Below are 15240 nucleotides of genomic sequence, written 5' to 3'. Positions count from 1 at the left end.
AAGCAGAGAATGAATATGAGCTTAGAGTAGACCGTGATTCATTTTTTTCTGGCTGTTGTATTACATTGGCTTTGATAAGGAGCACAGCAAGCACGCCTGGGCTGGGGGCTGGCTTTCATTTGCTTGTTTTGCTTGTGGCACAAAATAGATAACATGTGAAGATCATGTGCAGAGTAAGCAGATACTGGAGGAAATGTGGGCTTCAACCAAAGGGTGAAACTGACCTTATAATACTGTGACCTATCGGCACCGTATTTAGCCTCTAATTTTCCCATACATGCACTTGGGCCCTGTCCCTTGTTACGTATACGTTTGAAGGTTAGTTTTGCACACTTGTGTGCTTTGTATCATGGAAAGATGTTGTGGTTGTATCATATGTTGGGGCTGAAAGCAGGATCTGCCAGTGCTTCACTGTACTGATGTGCTCTGTGCTACAGAACAAATGACGACTGGCATGACACAGCATCAAATGGAGAAGGAGAGACACGTGGATTTGATTGACTTTGTAAAGAGTAAGGGAAATAATGACCAAGGAGGGCTTCTAAGCCTGCAGTGGGAAAGCTGTAGTCAGCAACGGCATGGTTTATATCCTTCTGCATTTCTAACCGTACTGTTGTCTGATCTAATCTAAAGCCTAAAGGCTTCTTGCTGGGTGAAAATTGCATGGGGAGATAGAATCTAGATGAGACACCTGTCATCTTAACATCAAAGCACTCGTGTCCAGTGTGGAAATGGGAGGTATTTGTTTTAAGAGAAGATACAGATTTTCTTTTCATTGGACTCTGTGAGCAACATGACTCAAAATGTCCTGTGCCACTGGGCTGCAGAGAGCCAATTAAGTTTCAGAAACACAGTGAGGTGTAACTAATCAACTAAGTGTGACAAATCCAGTATCTCACCAATATAAGTTTGCCCATCATTTCTTACTGCCTTCATCCCAGAAAGAAAAAGCATGAATTAACTGCAAACGCTGCTCTCCAACTGCATTCTCTGAAGTAAACACAAATCTAATATAAATGTTAGCATTCCAAAGAGTAACAGGAAAAGTCACTGGGACTCCTAACTGTGCAGGTGAAGTGGAACTCTAGCACAGCACATTGTCGTGGGCAGAATGCCTAGGCTACAAACCTCTCTGCTTAGCTTCAAGGCAAGAATAAATGCATTTAGGAGCAGTGATCTTGGGGTTGGCTTTTGTGAATGGCTGGAAAGAGAAGTGTGATGATAGATAGGTGAAATATATGACCGATAAGGGTAAGAGGCAAATAGCAGAGCAGAAGCCTGGTGAGGGCTGAAGCTACTGCAGTATGGGGAAAAGCAGATATCTACAAACAAAGTACGTAAAATGTGAAAGCTGATAAGGAGAGGACAGCAAGAAAAATAAGTGCTATAAACCAAATGAAAATATACGGCTTAAGCTTTGGTTATGTTCAGTGCGGTTATCACTGTGAAAGCTATCTGGGTGTTTTCCTTGCCTAGCAAGAAGCAAAACACATCCCTTTTATCCCAGAATTCACAGAATAAGAAAAAAAAGCCCACAGAATCAGCAGAAATCCTTCTGCAGCCCATTCCCCTGGGAGAGAAAGAGAGAGGGTGAGACACCCCTGACATTCAGTGAAGGAATCCGAGATACGCCTGCTGTGTGCCAAGTCCAAATCTGTCCCTTGTGAGAACGTTACTGGATTGGTAACATTCAGCACCAAGGAATCTGTGCTCAGAAAGCTGCTGGCTCACAACCAGGGGAGATTTCAGGGATCAGAGCGAAAGGCACAGCGTCTCCCCCCTCCACTAGCCCCCAGTGCAAAGGGAGGACCCTTGTGTAAAGTTATTTGTGTTTCACGCTTGTCCTAATTAAGGAAAGAATGCTTATGTCCCGATGAGCTGGGGGCACAGATCCCCTTTCTCCTGCATGTGCTTGAATTCTCAAAGCAGTTGGAGGGGGTTCACGTATCTCCTCGCAGAGCACATGCTGGATTTTTTCTAGGCAATTTTGACTCCTCTGCAATGAGCTCTCATCAATGAGGCTGATTGGAGTGGTTGCTAATGAGGGCAGGTTAGGGTATGGAGAACATTCCCTCTGTCCCTGGAGCACTGATGACATTGAGGCCAGTTGGCTAGCGGTGTCTGGGCTCCTGAGGAGAGGTGTGAGTGCTGAGCCATCACCTCTGGCCTTGCGTTACCTGTGGCACCCAGCAGACTGCACAGCACCATGAGCTCCAGGTGCGTTCCTTTAACAGGATGGGCTACTTGTTCTGTTGAAATGAAGAAATTGAGAGGTGTTCTGTGACATTACAGATATATTTCCCAGCATAAGAAGTCAAAAAAGAAAAAGTGGAACATTCTTTAAAGCATCTGTAATTCAGCCTCTTGGCCTTCTGCTGAGGGATACATTAAGGCAAATACTGCATTTCGAAAACGCTGTACTGCCAGCTGCACAAGCCATGCTTCTGCATAGCTTCTTGGTTTTGCTTCACTACTATGTAAGTAGTATGTAAGTGAGAAAGGGGCATGATAGGATTGGATATTGCTCCTGTGTGCTGCTCTGGGGAGCGTTTCCTAGAGATCTGCCTCCTGGTTTTGCCAGCTTGGAGGTTTTTATAGCTATTTATTGAGATTAAAACCAAGCAGAGAGCAAATTGCACAGCTTTCTAACAGTTCTTCCCATAAAGAAGACTACAAGAAATAGACGGGTTTGACAAGGAGATGGTCTGAATCACCTTGTCTTCATGTTCCACTGAGACCACGCGTTAATGAGTCCCAAGTACTTACAGCAGGTTGATATCCCTTTGGGATTGCCTTTGCACATCCTACAGAGCTCAGTGCCCCATGTCTTCGAGTGTGCTGGGGCTGGTGATGCCAGGACATCCACCAGGAGCCCCACAGCCCCCTGTGAAGTGCTGAGGATTGGCCGTAGCAGGCTGTGAGGCACATTGGCCCTGTGCTGAAGGCTGCGTGCTTCCTCCTTTTGATCCCTGAGCATCCCTCTCTGCTCCCAGCCCTATCACAGAGAGGATCAGTACACCTACTTCTCTTCCTGCAGTTTTTCTGGTTGCCAGGGAGACAGCAGTCTGTCTGGGCTGTGGAAAGCAGGCCTTTGAGCCTGACTCCTCCAAGAGCAGCCAGGGGTGGGATGCTTTTTCTCTCAGGCACAAGGTAAGTCCCCCAGAACCAGCCCCATACCTGTGCTGCACACTGCCATTTCACTCAGCACTCACAAGGCCCTGTATGAGAAGGGCAGTGGCCTGGGATGGGCCGCGATCCCTGCAGTACAGGACCCATTTGCTACCAGTGTGGTTTGTGCACCCAGCAATACAGAGGTTTTCCTCAGTGCTCGGTGACCTGGAACATTTTCTTTAATGCCTTTCTTGCAAAAAAAGCTGAAGGAAAGCATGTAAGGCCAGGGTGTCACACAATAAAACAAGTGCTGCCTATATTTGCTCTGTCAGAGTGAATACAGAGTGACTATGATGTGTAGGATATGGGTTATCCATGGTCACGTTCTTTGTTGTTTCATGGGCATGAAGAACATGAAGAAGCATTCTAGGAAATTCTGCCACTCCCCTCTTTCTTTCCTTTACTGCTTCCCTAAGCATATAAAAACCCAATCTGGTAAGATTTTGTCTGTGCTTATTTCTCTGCATGCAAGGTGCAGCTCCTGCTGTGGAAGGTATACGTGCTTGTCTGTACTGTATATACTGTATATGAAGGTATACCGTGCTTGTTTGGCCACAGGGAACACTGGAAAATGCAAACGGTGGTGCTGCCTGAAGCTTGCAGACATGGATAAAATAGCTTTGAGGCTGGGTGAATTTACAGTCTAAATAACAAAAGGTACAGAAATACTGGGGAGTCTGATAAACCCCACAGCTGCATCAGAAAAAAAAAAAAAAAAAAAAAAAAAAAAAAAAAAAAAGGAGGTGCTTCCTCTGAGTTACTGAGAAAGGCAGAGCACACCCACTGCAAGACGAGGGCAGGCAGATGGTTTTGTAAGACCAAAGCTGGGGATGGTGAGGAGCTGAACCTGGGAAAGGAAGATTGCTGCTCAGTGACACAATGGGCTGTGAAGGCAGGGATAACAGCACAGTGCAGGGACTACATTCAACAGGGGAATAGAGACAATACTGAAAGCATCACCGTTTTTGGAACACATTTTAGGCTGAGAACACATGTTGCTAGGAAACTTTTATATTAAAAGGCATTCATCTTTAAACCTTGGGAACACAGTAACAGTGCTTCCTCCGTGCTGGGGCAGTTCTTTCAGTGTCAGCCCTGACGTTACTTAGATGAGCAGTATGCGAAAGGAGGAAAAATATCTTGGATTGTCTGGGGCAAAGATTAAAATCTAAGATTATTTTTAGATATCTTGCCGCATTTAACTGAGCTTTAGTCATCCTGGTTTGACTAAAAAGCGACTGATAAACAAAGATGACCATGTTTTGTTTGTTCCGTGGAATGAGAATTGAGATGCGTGGTTTAGTTAGTCCAACAAGGAGATAAGTTGGCTTATGGCAAAACTCAACAGGATGCCATCTGGGGAGAACGACAGCTGATAAAATCCCTCCAGGCTATTGCACTCTCATCCACAGGCTTTCTGGCATTGTTTCCTGGCTTTATAAAAATTCTATGTACACTCCTTCGTAGCTTATGTAAACTCTTTTAAAAATCCCCATGCATCAGATCTCTTGAGGCCAGTTTTTATTATTTTTGCTGACGTTAAAAACCTACTTCCTGAGCAGAGAGATCCTTAGAAAAGAGAGGAGCTATTCATGGGGTTCTCTGCCGGGATGAGACATCCCAGTCTGGTTCTAGTAGTTCCTTTCCCTAAGAAAGGCACTACAGATAAGAACATCAGGAGCCGCGTTAATAGGCTTTTATTAATAATATCTCTATGTGACGTGCCCTAACGTAGCTGGAGCTTTTCCATTGTATGTTCAGCTTCAGCGTCCTCACATGTGTTAATGAGAACAGAGAGCTCTTCCTCTCTGTCTGGCACCTCCAGGAGGCAGAATTCTGCTCTGGGCGAGTCCTGCAATTCTCAATGGATTCACTGAGAGGAGAAAATGCTCAGTTAAGAAGATAAAAGTGACATCCTTTGTACCTTCATGAGGCAGAAAAGAGTTCTGTTCAATGAAGGTCATTTTCTGGGCAGAGATGATTGCCTTTAGCACATCAGCTATAAACTGGAAAAAGCAGACGAGCCTTAGAGCTCACCCTATTCATAACTTAAGAGTCATCTACTGAACCAGAGCGGAAAAGTAAACTTGAACTTAAGTATCCATTGGCTTTGTTAGCATATGTTGCATGCAAGCTCCTTTTCATAGTGTTTTCATACGGGCATGCGGATTAATTTAACAGTTGGAAACCTTTCAAGGCAGGAGCCATCTTTGTTGTCTGTGCTGGTAACACCATTCGTTTCATGCCTGATGCTATTTAGGCACTGACGGAATATAAATGAGTAACAACAGATGTTTGAGTCCCCCCATGTATGTTCATGCAGGCACTCATTCCGCAAACACTGCTGCAGAATGCGCGGGAGCGTGACACTTGGACAATTAACCCCGTAACCAGTGCGAAGGATGAGTAGGATCAAGAGCTGAACGTTACGTAAGTAATAATTACATTGCAGAGCATCTTTCTGCAATGCCCTACTCATCTTGTAGGAGTTAGAAAACAAAAATAGCTGAATGCTTAATGAAGGAAGGCTAAGCGGAGATCGCAGTCACCTCTGAATCCATTCCAAAGCACGGCTCCCAGCCTGACGGCAACGCGTTCTCCGCGGTGCCACTTGGTGGAGCTTAGTGATTTCTGCTACCGCATACAGTGTTTTGCACTTCTCTTTTGGTTACACAATCCGTTGGCGCTGGGCCCTGAGAACTGACAAAATCCCCGCTAAAGAAGTAAAAGCAAGAGGATAGCATAAGTTCTAGTGAAGAAGATACTGACTCCAGTTGAATTTGGTAGTCATCACTTCTCTTCCTGAAAGCAATAAGATATACAGTGTTTGGTTCTTTGTTTTCAAATAAGAATATAAAGTGCTTTGGCATTCTTGTTATGTAGGAGGAGAGAGGTGTTGTATTTATTTTTAAGCTTAAAAATAACATTAGGAAATTTACCTTTAAAGTTTTATCTTTATGAATTTCTCTGTAGTAAGGGCAACGTGTGCATGCATCTGCGTGAAGGAGCTCACATCAGTCCAGATGTGTGCTTTTCCTCAACTCACAGCAAGCAGATCAGTGGTTAAATAGGAGGATCATAGAATCACAGAATCATTAAGGTCGGAAAAGACCTCTAAGATCATCCAGTCCTACCATCCATGTACCACCAATATTGCCCACTGACCGTGGCCCTCAGTGTCACATCTACACGTTTCCTGAGCACCTCCAGGGACAGTGACCCCACCACCAAACTGGGCAGCCCATTCCAGTGCCTGACCACTCTGTCAGAGTTTTTCCTAATGGCCGACCTGAATCTCCCGCAGTGCAACTTGAGGCCATTTCCTCTCATCCTATCAAAATGATTGATCGCACCCCACATCTGCCTACATCTGCACCAGGAGCTAGCCAGTGTAATAAAACTGGAGCTGGGATGTGGGCTAATTATGTGCCCACTTAACACACTTGTGCTCAGAGCTATGTGGAAACCAAGGGTATGACATCTACGGAGACGGCTCAGGACCGGTGGTGGGTTTTTGACTTCCCCATAGAAACTGGAAGGAATAACTGTGCAGCATCTCGCCGATGGATCCCGTAAGCTCAGGTTGTTGTGTATTTTCTGATGGCCTCGTGGTGTTCCAATAGGGCAGCCCATGGAAGGCCAGAAATCCCATACCGTGGTCACTTTGGCGCTGGCTCTCCGTACACACAGGTGTTTGTTTTCAGCCGTGTGTGCCACAGTCTCTACATTACCTGTGTTGTTCACCTGGTGTCTGTTTTCTCAGTTCAGTTTACAGCTGCAGCAGAAGCACTTCAGGATTTCAGCTGTTGCTCCCAGCAGGTCTCAGTGCCTGCAGCCAGGGGAATGGCTACAAGCGCCTGTGGCCTCAAGCCCTGCTGCTGCTCCTTGTTCCTGTCTGTAAAACAAGCCCATTTGCTGGCATGTTTGTTGCAGGTTTGTTAGTTCTGCCCGTTCTGCTCCGTCCTTCACTTTTCTCTACGCCTTATTTAGCTCTATGCATTGATTGTGTTTTTAAAGTGTGGCAGGGATCATAACAGAAAGTGGCACAAGTAAAGGGAGAGAGGTTGAAAAAACACCACTGTGCTATGTGAGCTCCTGCAGTCCTCGTGGTCACACAGAACTATCTGGAAATTAATTGGGCAGTCCATTTGCGTTTATCGTAGGCTCAACGCCATCGTTTCCTGGCAAATAAAAGCAGATAAATAATTAAATACAAACTTCTGAATTAACACAGTAATCTTTGAGCAACTGTTAATGATCCTCGGTCAGATTTGGGTGGGGGAGGTGATACCGTGCCTGCCTGGAAAGGGAACCTCACCTTCAGGACACGGCACGGGGATGCGTGTTACAATAAATGGTTCCCGTGTGACTGGAGATGGGCAAACAGAGGCATTTCTGCAGTTTGGATTCAGGTGATGCCATTTCCCCACTGCTGCTGCCCGCTGTGCTCTACCTACCACGTGAGTTTGCCACAGCATCCACGATTTCACTGCACTCAGATCCTTTTTTACACGTTTGCAATAAACGTTTGTACCCACCTGATGACTTGAACTACTGCATCTATAAACAAACAGCCAGAACAGAACACAAACGACCTGACTGAGACTATATTGTGCAAATGGGTCTTTAAATTATTATTCTTTTGAAGAAAGCATAGAAATGCCTTATGCAACATGGCACTGGGCTGGTAGCATGCGTGCAGCAGGAAGAGCACAGCCTCCGTGCAACTGGAAGTGGCTCTCCGTAAGTATTTGACCCACTTTCAATCAAGTCATAAATTATAAAGAAAACAAGTTAATAGAAACCCAAAGGCCAACATAAATGTTTCCACAGTCCACTGCAAACATTTATTTTAAACAAACACAGAATTTCTCAGTATCCAAGCATCGAGAGGTCAAGCTGTTAGCGTGGAGAACTGGGCTTAACTTTCTTACTGCAAACTAACAAATATCTATCAATCAATCTATCATCTATCTGCCCATCCATCTATCTGTCTCTATGTCTATGATGGCTGCTCTGAAAGTAATGCCTCCTATTTTATGATGTTGGCCCACGATGTCCAAGGAGGGTGTTGGTGTCATGGCAATAGAGGCTGAACCTTCCCACCAATATTCCATTGCATTTTGTTGCCGTGTGACAGATTGCAGCAGAGGGGTGGTCTGCTGGAATTATGTCTGACACGAAGTGTGCATGAAGCAAAGGGGTGGAACTGAATTCCTCCATGTGGAAACAGATGGCACCCACTAACATTCATCAGTGCTTGCTGGGTGTTTATGGAGACCAAACGCTGGATGCTGGCACAGTGAGGGGTGGGTGGTGCATTCCAACAGCAGTCAGCACCCTAAAGCAGCTGCCACTGGCAAGACTCTCACCCACGGGGCTGTGGCAATGAGGGGAGCACCAGTCCTCACCTGCAGGCTTCTTCCCAGAGCCCCAGCATAGTGGTACCCCGAGTGAGAGCCACTCCTTTCTCTCCTGGTTTCTGATTCAGTCCTTGGAACGTATAGATCTGCACCTTTGCCCAAGAAGGCCTGTCAGTGACACAGAAATGGCTGCATTGAGTCTTTGGATGCCATACTTTCCTGACAGTGAACTGGGGTTTCGATACTTATTGAGCTCTAAAGTATTCCCTGTGTTGTGTACCTGCGGAGTACTTGAGTTGTCTCATTGGCCCAAACCTTGTCCTTCTCTGTGTGCAGTGATGGGAGTTTCTCTAGGTGAGAAGAGCTCTCAGACAGGTCAATACAGGGACTGGAGAAGGATTTGGGGCGGTTACCCTTCCCTGCCTGTCTCTTGGTGCCTTCCTCCTCCGTTCTGCTTACAGGACTCCAGTCTGGGTGGTTGGGGCAGCACTTCCAGCAGTGCCTTTGTGGCTCCGTGCAGCACACAGAGCTGTGCTTTGTGCCCCGACTGCATGTCCTGCAAACACTGCATCGTATGGGAATGCTTCAAAAACCAAACCACTGAAAGATGGAATGTTTCAAAGCACCGAGTTATTATTCACCAGCCACGTCTTTCCAATAAACAGCAGAGCTTCAATTAAAAGAAACACCTGCTTTCTTATGGTAAAGTTGCTGGTTTTTTAATAGCCCCATCAAAAAAACGAATAATTGAAAGACAAAAAACAACTGGTTATGATTGCTTGGCAGACACCTTCTTTGCACTCAGAAATCTCAGGCAATAATTAACAATCAGTTCTCAGATTTATTTAGTTAAATCTTAATTACCAAACCGTACTGAGCGTGTTTGTTGGAACTTAACGCCTGCGACGGCGGGCCGTGCGGGGCGGGCTGCGGGATCCTCCCGTGGATGCGCCGAGCAGCCCCGTCCCGCTGCGGCGGGCACAGCGCCGCGTGTGGGGCCCGGCCCGGCCCTGGGCGGCAGCTCGGGGTCCCCCGCCCGGCGCAGGGCCGCTCGCTGCTCGCACGGCGCCGTGTCGGCCGCCGGGGATGGAGAGAAGCAGCAGACAAAGGAAAATCCCGAGCCGTGCGGCGGGCGGCGCGCTCAGCCCCGCAGCGCCGACACCAGAGGTGCCGCAGTGAATTATCAAACGCTACGAATGAGTTATGCTCGTCGTTCGATGGATTATGAAAAATGACGAGCAGGATGCGGGCTGGGTTCGCGGCACCTGCCGTAGCGGCCGCTCGCCGCGGTCACCTGTGCACGCAAACGGCGCCGGGGCAGCGGCGGGACCCGCCCGGCCGGGGCTGCCCCGCGGCGCCGCTGCGGGATCGCTCACCGCCGCCCTCCCTCCCGGCCCGCACGGCGGCGGAGGGCGCTGCGCAGCGGGGCGCGGGGGCGGCGGGCCGGGGCCCTCCCATTGTTCGCGGCCGGGGGCGGGCCGTGCCGGGGGGGGTCCGCCCTCCGCCGCCTCATTGGCGGCCCGCGAGCGCCGGTGCGTTAAATGGGGCGCTCGCCGCGGAGCGCTTCCCATTGACAAAAGCGCGGCGGCGGCGCGGGGCGGGGGCGGAGGAGCGGGGCCGGGGCGGGCGGGGGGCGGCCGGCGCCCATCGCCCATGGGGGCGCGGCGGGGGCTGCCGCAGGGCTGAGCCGCGGGGGCGGCACTGCGGGCAGGGAGCGCTGCGGCGCGGGGGCGGGCCGCGGAGCTCCGGCACCGCGCTCCCCGCACACACACGCACACACTCACACTCACGCACCGCGCACGGCGACGCGCACACGCGGCGGTGCCCGCCCCTCTTCCCATCCCCGTCCATGGCGCTGAGGACGGCGGCCCCCCGCTCCGCACGTAAGTAAGCGGCTCCGCCGCGCCTTTGTGCCTGCAGGTGCACCTGCCCCCGCCGCTCTCGGCTCCCCGCTGGGGGGTGGGGGGCGGGCAGGGTTGCTGCCGGTCCCGAGGCGGCTCCGGGGGGATGGGTGGGGGGGTGGACTGCCGGGCCGGGGCCCGAGGCGGTGCGTCAGGGCGCTGCGCTCTGCCTTCCCCCCGCAGGTGGCCCCGGGGCGGCCCGGCGCGGGCACGGAGCGCGGTGACTTCCCCAGGCCGGGCGCCGAGACCTCAGAGCCGATGGAAAGCGGGGGCGATGCCGGAACGGCACCTCGGCGGGGAGGCGGCGGGCTTTCGGGCGCTGCCCAGCCCGGCGTTCCCCCGGCTGCGGACGGCGGCGTGAGCATGGATGGGCCCGGCGGGAGCGGGGCGGCCGCCGCTGCGGGGCCGGGAGCGCCCGCGCCGCCGCCCCGAGCGCCGTGCTCCAGGGACCCTAAAATGGTCCATCAGCGGTTCCTGCGGCGGAGCGTGGTGGACTCGGACCAGGAGGAGCCCGCGTTCGACCTTCCCGAGTCGGAGCATCAGAGGAAAATCATCCTGCTCCCCAAAACCAGGAGGATAATCGCGGAGAGGGCGAAGGCAGGGCACGGGGCGGCGGAGAAGGTGTGCCTGGAGACCGAGCCCCCGGGGCCGCTGCAGGCGGGGCCGGCCCCCGGCGGTGCGGCGGGGCCCGAGGAGCAGAAGGAGGCCGGCAGGGATGCGGAGAGGAAGGAGGCGTCGGACGCGGCCAGGGAGCAGGGCAAGGCCAAGAAAGAGGAGCCCGAGGAGGAGGCTGACATGAAGGCGGTCGCCACCTCGCTGGATGGCAGGTTCCTCAAGTTTGATATTGAACTCGGGAGGGGATCCTTCAAAACGGTCTATAAGGGACTGGACACGGAGACGTGGGTGGAAGTCGCTTGGTGTGAACTTCAGGTAAGCTCATCCTCCCGTACGGTTTCGGGTTTTTTTTTCCGCTTCGTAAGCCCCGGCGCTACGGGCAGCGTGCCGGTGTCACCCCCGGCAGCTCGGCTCCGAGCAGCCTTTATAGCCCCCACCGCTCGGTACCCAGCGTCTAACTATAGCGCAGTGCCCTCATTGGCTCCGCACCCACCACCTTATGCGCACTCCTCCCCGCGTTAACCCCCTCCGCCCCGCACTGCCCGCGGGGCTGTCACGGCGCTCGGAGACTGCGGGCAGCTGAGCCGAGCCCGGGCCTCGCAGCCGGGGCTGCGGGAGCTGCGTTTGGCTGCGGGTCTGGGCCGGAAGCACTCAGTGCGTGCACTGACTCCAGTGCATTTGCAGAAGCGCGCTGTCCTTTCCCTGTGGATATGGGTGTGTGATGCTGCTCTGGTGATGGAGCTGTGCTGTCTCTCTCAGCTCTTCCTTGCCCTTTCCTCTCTCCTGACACTGGCAGTTTGTGGGGTGAGCCTCACGCTGTGCCTTCTGTTAGGTGCTGTGAGCCCGTGTTGTAGTTCAGCTCTGTGCCCCAATACATCTAAAAGTAAGGCTAAAAATAGCAGCTCTGCTTTGGGCTCAGTGAAGTCACCTGGTAATGCCTACAGAGAAGATGCGGGTAGTGCCTCGTGCTGCTCTAGGACGTGGTTTTTAATGCTTGTTTTGTAGTGCAGATGTGTTCTCACTTCTGGATTTATGTTTCTGCTGTGCTCACTGAAGTGAGAATATATATATATATAACGTAGGTTATTATTTCTTGTACAGATCTTTTAGGGCCTGTTCCTTACCTCACTTCCGTTAACATCCATTTGAATAGGACTTTGTGTGGGGAAAACCTGAAATCTATATATCTTTTTAATTTTATTTTTCCCTTGAGGGGTGGAACTCTGAGTAGCACCATGATTTGGGTGGGGATCGGCTGTTTGACTCCTGGTTCTGACCCTGGACCCTCTTGGTCCCAAGCTTCTTGCTGTGTGACCGTGTTATGGGCATGGGAGCATGTGAGCAGCACGGAAATGCTGTGGTACACCACACTTATTCACACGTGAATACTGTGATGCACTCAGCTTGAGTTGCCTGTTTGATTAGGGCTGGCACAAACTCTTCATAGCAGGGATGGATGTGCAGCCTCATCCCTATTCCCCAATGGCTTCCTTGTACAATATGGTTGTGATTCACTGCAGTGCTGCTCCCTGCTAGGAAGCACAGGCAGCACTCCTCAGCCTTCACTGCTGCTGTCATTAGGCAGAGCTGTGAGGTGTGTGGAGGCCTGGCACATCATGGCCACGATGTGGAGGAGGGGCTCAGCCCAATTTCCGCTCCCAGCGGTGGGGGCCGGGGGGTCCGGGTGGGAAAGCTCTAGGATTGCCAAAAGGATTGAAGGGAGATCTCTGCCTCTGTGGTGCTGGGAGGGGGGATGGGAGGGCCTCATCTCTGTTTGGCTGCTGCTGGGGACTGAGCCCTGATGTGCGAGGCTTTTACTCCTGAAATTCACTTAGGGCAGTAATTCAGATCCCCTCTGGGGGAATGTGTGTGTGCAGGAAAGGGCTGCGGCTGCTGAGCTGTCTGCTCTGACCGGTGCATGCGAGCTCTGTCACAACAGAGCCATCACACAGAGCAGGAATTCATTTTGCTGCCAGGTTTTCTCAGTATCCTCAGTAGGGGAATTAGAATAGATTTTTCCAACATATTTTCCGTAACAGAATAGCTTCAGCTACAGAGGACTGCCTGGTGCATTGGAGAGCCCATTCTATTGAAATTCACTGTTTGGGTCATTTAAACCAAAGGAGGAGACTGGGAAGGGAAGTTTGCAGTGCAGAGTGAGGTCTGACTGGGGATTGTTTTTCACATTCCTCATTATGCTTGTTTAGGAGTTCCTGAGCCCGCTGTTGGTAGAGAAATCAGCTGTAGTAATTCTACAGTGCCCACCTGTTTCAGTTACAGACTGTGCTTCAGCCTAAGCCAGGTCTTACTGTTGGGTAGTCGAAATGCAATGCAGAGCTTGGTTTAGGCCTCGAGCTGTAGAAACAATCTTGGTTGTTAAGGCACTGGAGAGAGATGGGTGCAACTCATCAGAAGGGTTGCAGCTGCGGTGTCTCTTTAAAGATGGATGTTTCTCAGGTGTGCAGGTGATGCCAGAGGCTGGATACGGGGGGGGGGGGGGGGGGGGGGGGGGGTGAACTGTGGTCTGCAGTGAGGACATGCAGCTGGATGACATGAATCTGCCATTGGCATGTGAGGCCTTTGCCTCGGGGTTAATTGGAAGAAGGAGGCAGCCGGTAGGTGCGAGTAGCTCTGCATTGTTTGGGGCCTTTTAACTTGTACAGCACTTATTTCAGCTGGGGATTCTTATTGCGTGCATCTGAGTGCTGTGAAGGAGTGGCTTCAGTCACAGCCTTTCGGATGCTCTTCTGTATGCTGCACTGTTTTGATACGCTCCTGGCTGTAGGAATGCTATGCTCAGATCTACTTAGCAGTGGGCTGAGGGAGGCCATGACTGCTGAGCTGCTGAAGACAAAATGACATCCTCTACGATCTCACACAATTGGAAGACCTTTTTGCAGGAAGACTGCGCTGCGGTGTTCTTTGTCTTTCTCCTGCAGGTGCACGTGTGCCTCTTGTTTTTAACTCTGGCACTCTCCAAGTGAGCAGTTGAGGTCCTGCGCAGGCATTCATCCCCTGCCCTGGCTCAGCAGTTCTTTCAGGCCAGTGGTACTGCTGCCTGGTGCCTGCCTCTTTCTGTCCATCCGCACAAAGGCCTTGCGAGCCAGTCCTGCTCAGTGCTTTTATTTCAGTGAAAAGATGGCTTTAGGGTTCAGAAGCAAAATCGTGGCTAGGATGACAGCAGGATCCAGGAGATAACCAAGTGAAATCTGGGTTTCAGACCTGTCTGCGAAGACATGAAAGCTTTAGTCAGATTCTAGCGAGAAAATGAGTTTATTGTTCCTTCCTAAAGCTGAACTATTGGAATGGGATTAGTGTGCCTTGCAGTTTGGAAGGATTTGCCTTCTAAGGTTGTCAACAGCTATAATTAATTTTAATTGGTGTCATACAATTGCTCTGTGGTGAGGCATCGGTAACAGTATTTCAAGTGTTGTACTCCTAAGTAAAATGTTAGGTCATGAATAAGGGCTGCAGGCCTTTGCCAACCTGCTGCTGGCAAGCCAAATGTGCTTTTCTAGTTAGATGAATGGCTTCCAACATCGCCATCCTGCTCTCCTCTGGGAGTGCATGGGGAAGCTGCGGAACAGTCTCACACAGCGCTATCTCAAGTGCAAAGACCTCACTGTATGTCTCAGTTCCTTCTTCAGGGCTGAATACTGAGGTGCTCTGTGTGAGAGCTTTCCCCCTCCATGTGAAATTAGATATTAAGGTGCTAAAATAGCTGACTGATTGTGCAGAGCTACCAAACGCAGGGTGCTGAAATGGCCAAACACAAACAGATGAGGCAGGGAGATTATATATATATATATAAAATTATATATAGTCACCCCTTATGTATTGGGGAAACTTATGGGTAAAGTAATATTCTGTAGATTTTCACTGGTGTGGTAGTTTGTCTTTTATGATGTCCTTGTTGGCTGACAGCACTCATCTGATGTCAGAAGAGCAGATTGTTATTATCTGGGCTGTTAATTTATTGGCTGGGTGAACTTTGTAGTGTAAATGAACAGAATAATTTAGAAAATTTCTGTGGAAGAAGAAAGGAGGGAGAACTCCTCTGGAAGCTTGAATCTGATATTACTACATGCTCATTAAGTTAGCTCCAAGACCAGTTTTGTCTACCCCAAGTCAGCTTTTGAGATGCTGCTGTTTAAGCTTAAACAATTGGATTAGCTCTGCTTCACAGCAAC

General features: G+C 50.5%; 1 protein-coding gene across 24 annotated transcripts in view; it reads left to right on the top strand.

Moving 5' to 3' along the window:
• The first annotated feature begins 9843 nt into the window (after nucleotides 1-9843).
• Nucleotides 9844-15240, top strand: part of WNK2 (WNK lysine deficient protein kinase 2) — a 106788-nt gene continuing 101391 nt past the window's right edge. For all 24 annotated transcript variants that reach the window (XM_040646697.2, XM_040646696.2, XM_040646695.2 and 21 more), the window contains exons 1-2: nucleotides 9844-10417; nucleotides 10619-11365. In XM_040646697.2, the coding sequence (XP_040502631.1) occupies nucleotides 10694-11365 (672 nt within the window). In that variant the 5' untranslated portion in view covers nucleotides 9844-10417; nucleotides 10619-10693. The remainder of the gene's footprint in view (nucleotides 10418-10618; nucleotides 11366-15240) is intronic.

This window comes from Gallus gallus, chromosome 12 (genome assembly GCF_016699485.2).
Source record: "Gallus gallus isolate bGalGal1 chromosome 12, bGalGal1.mat.broiler.GRCg7b, whole genome shotgun sequence".
Lineage (NCBI taxonomy): Eukaryota > Metazoa > Chordata > Aves > Galliformes > Phasianidae > Gallus > Gallus gallus.
This window is presented reverse-complemented; position numbering and strand designations above follow the sequence as displayed.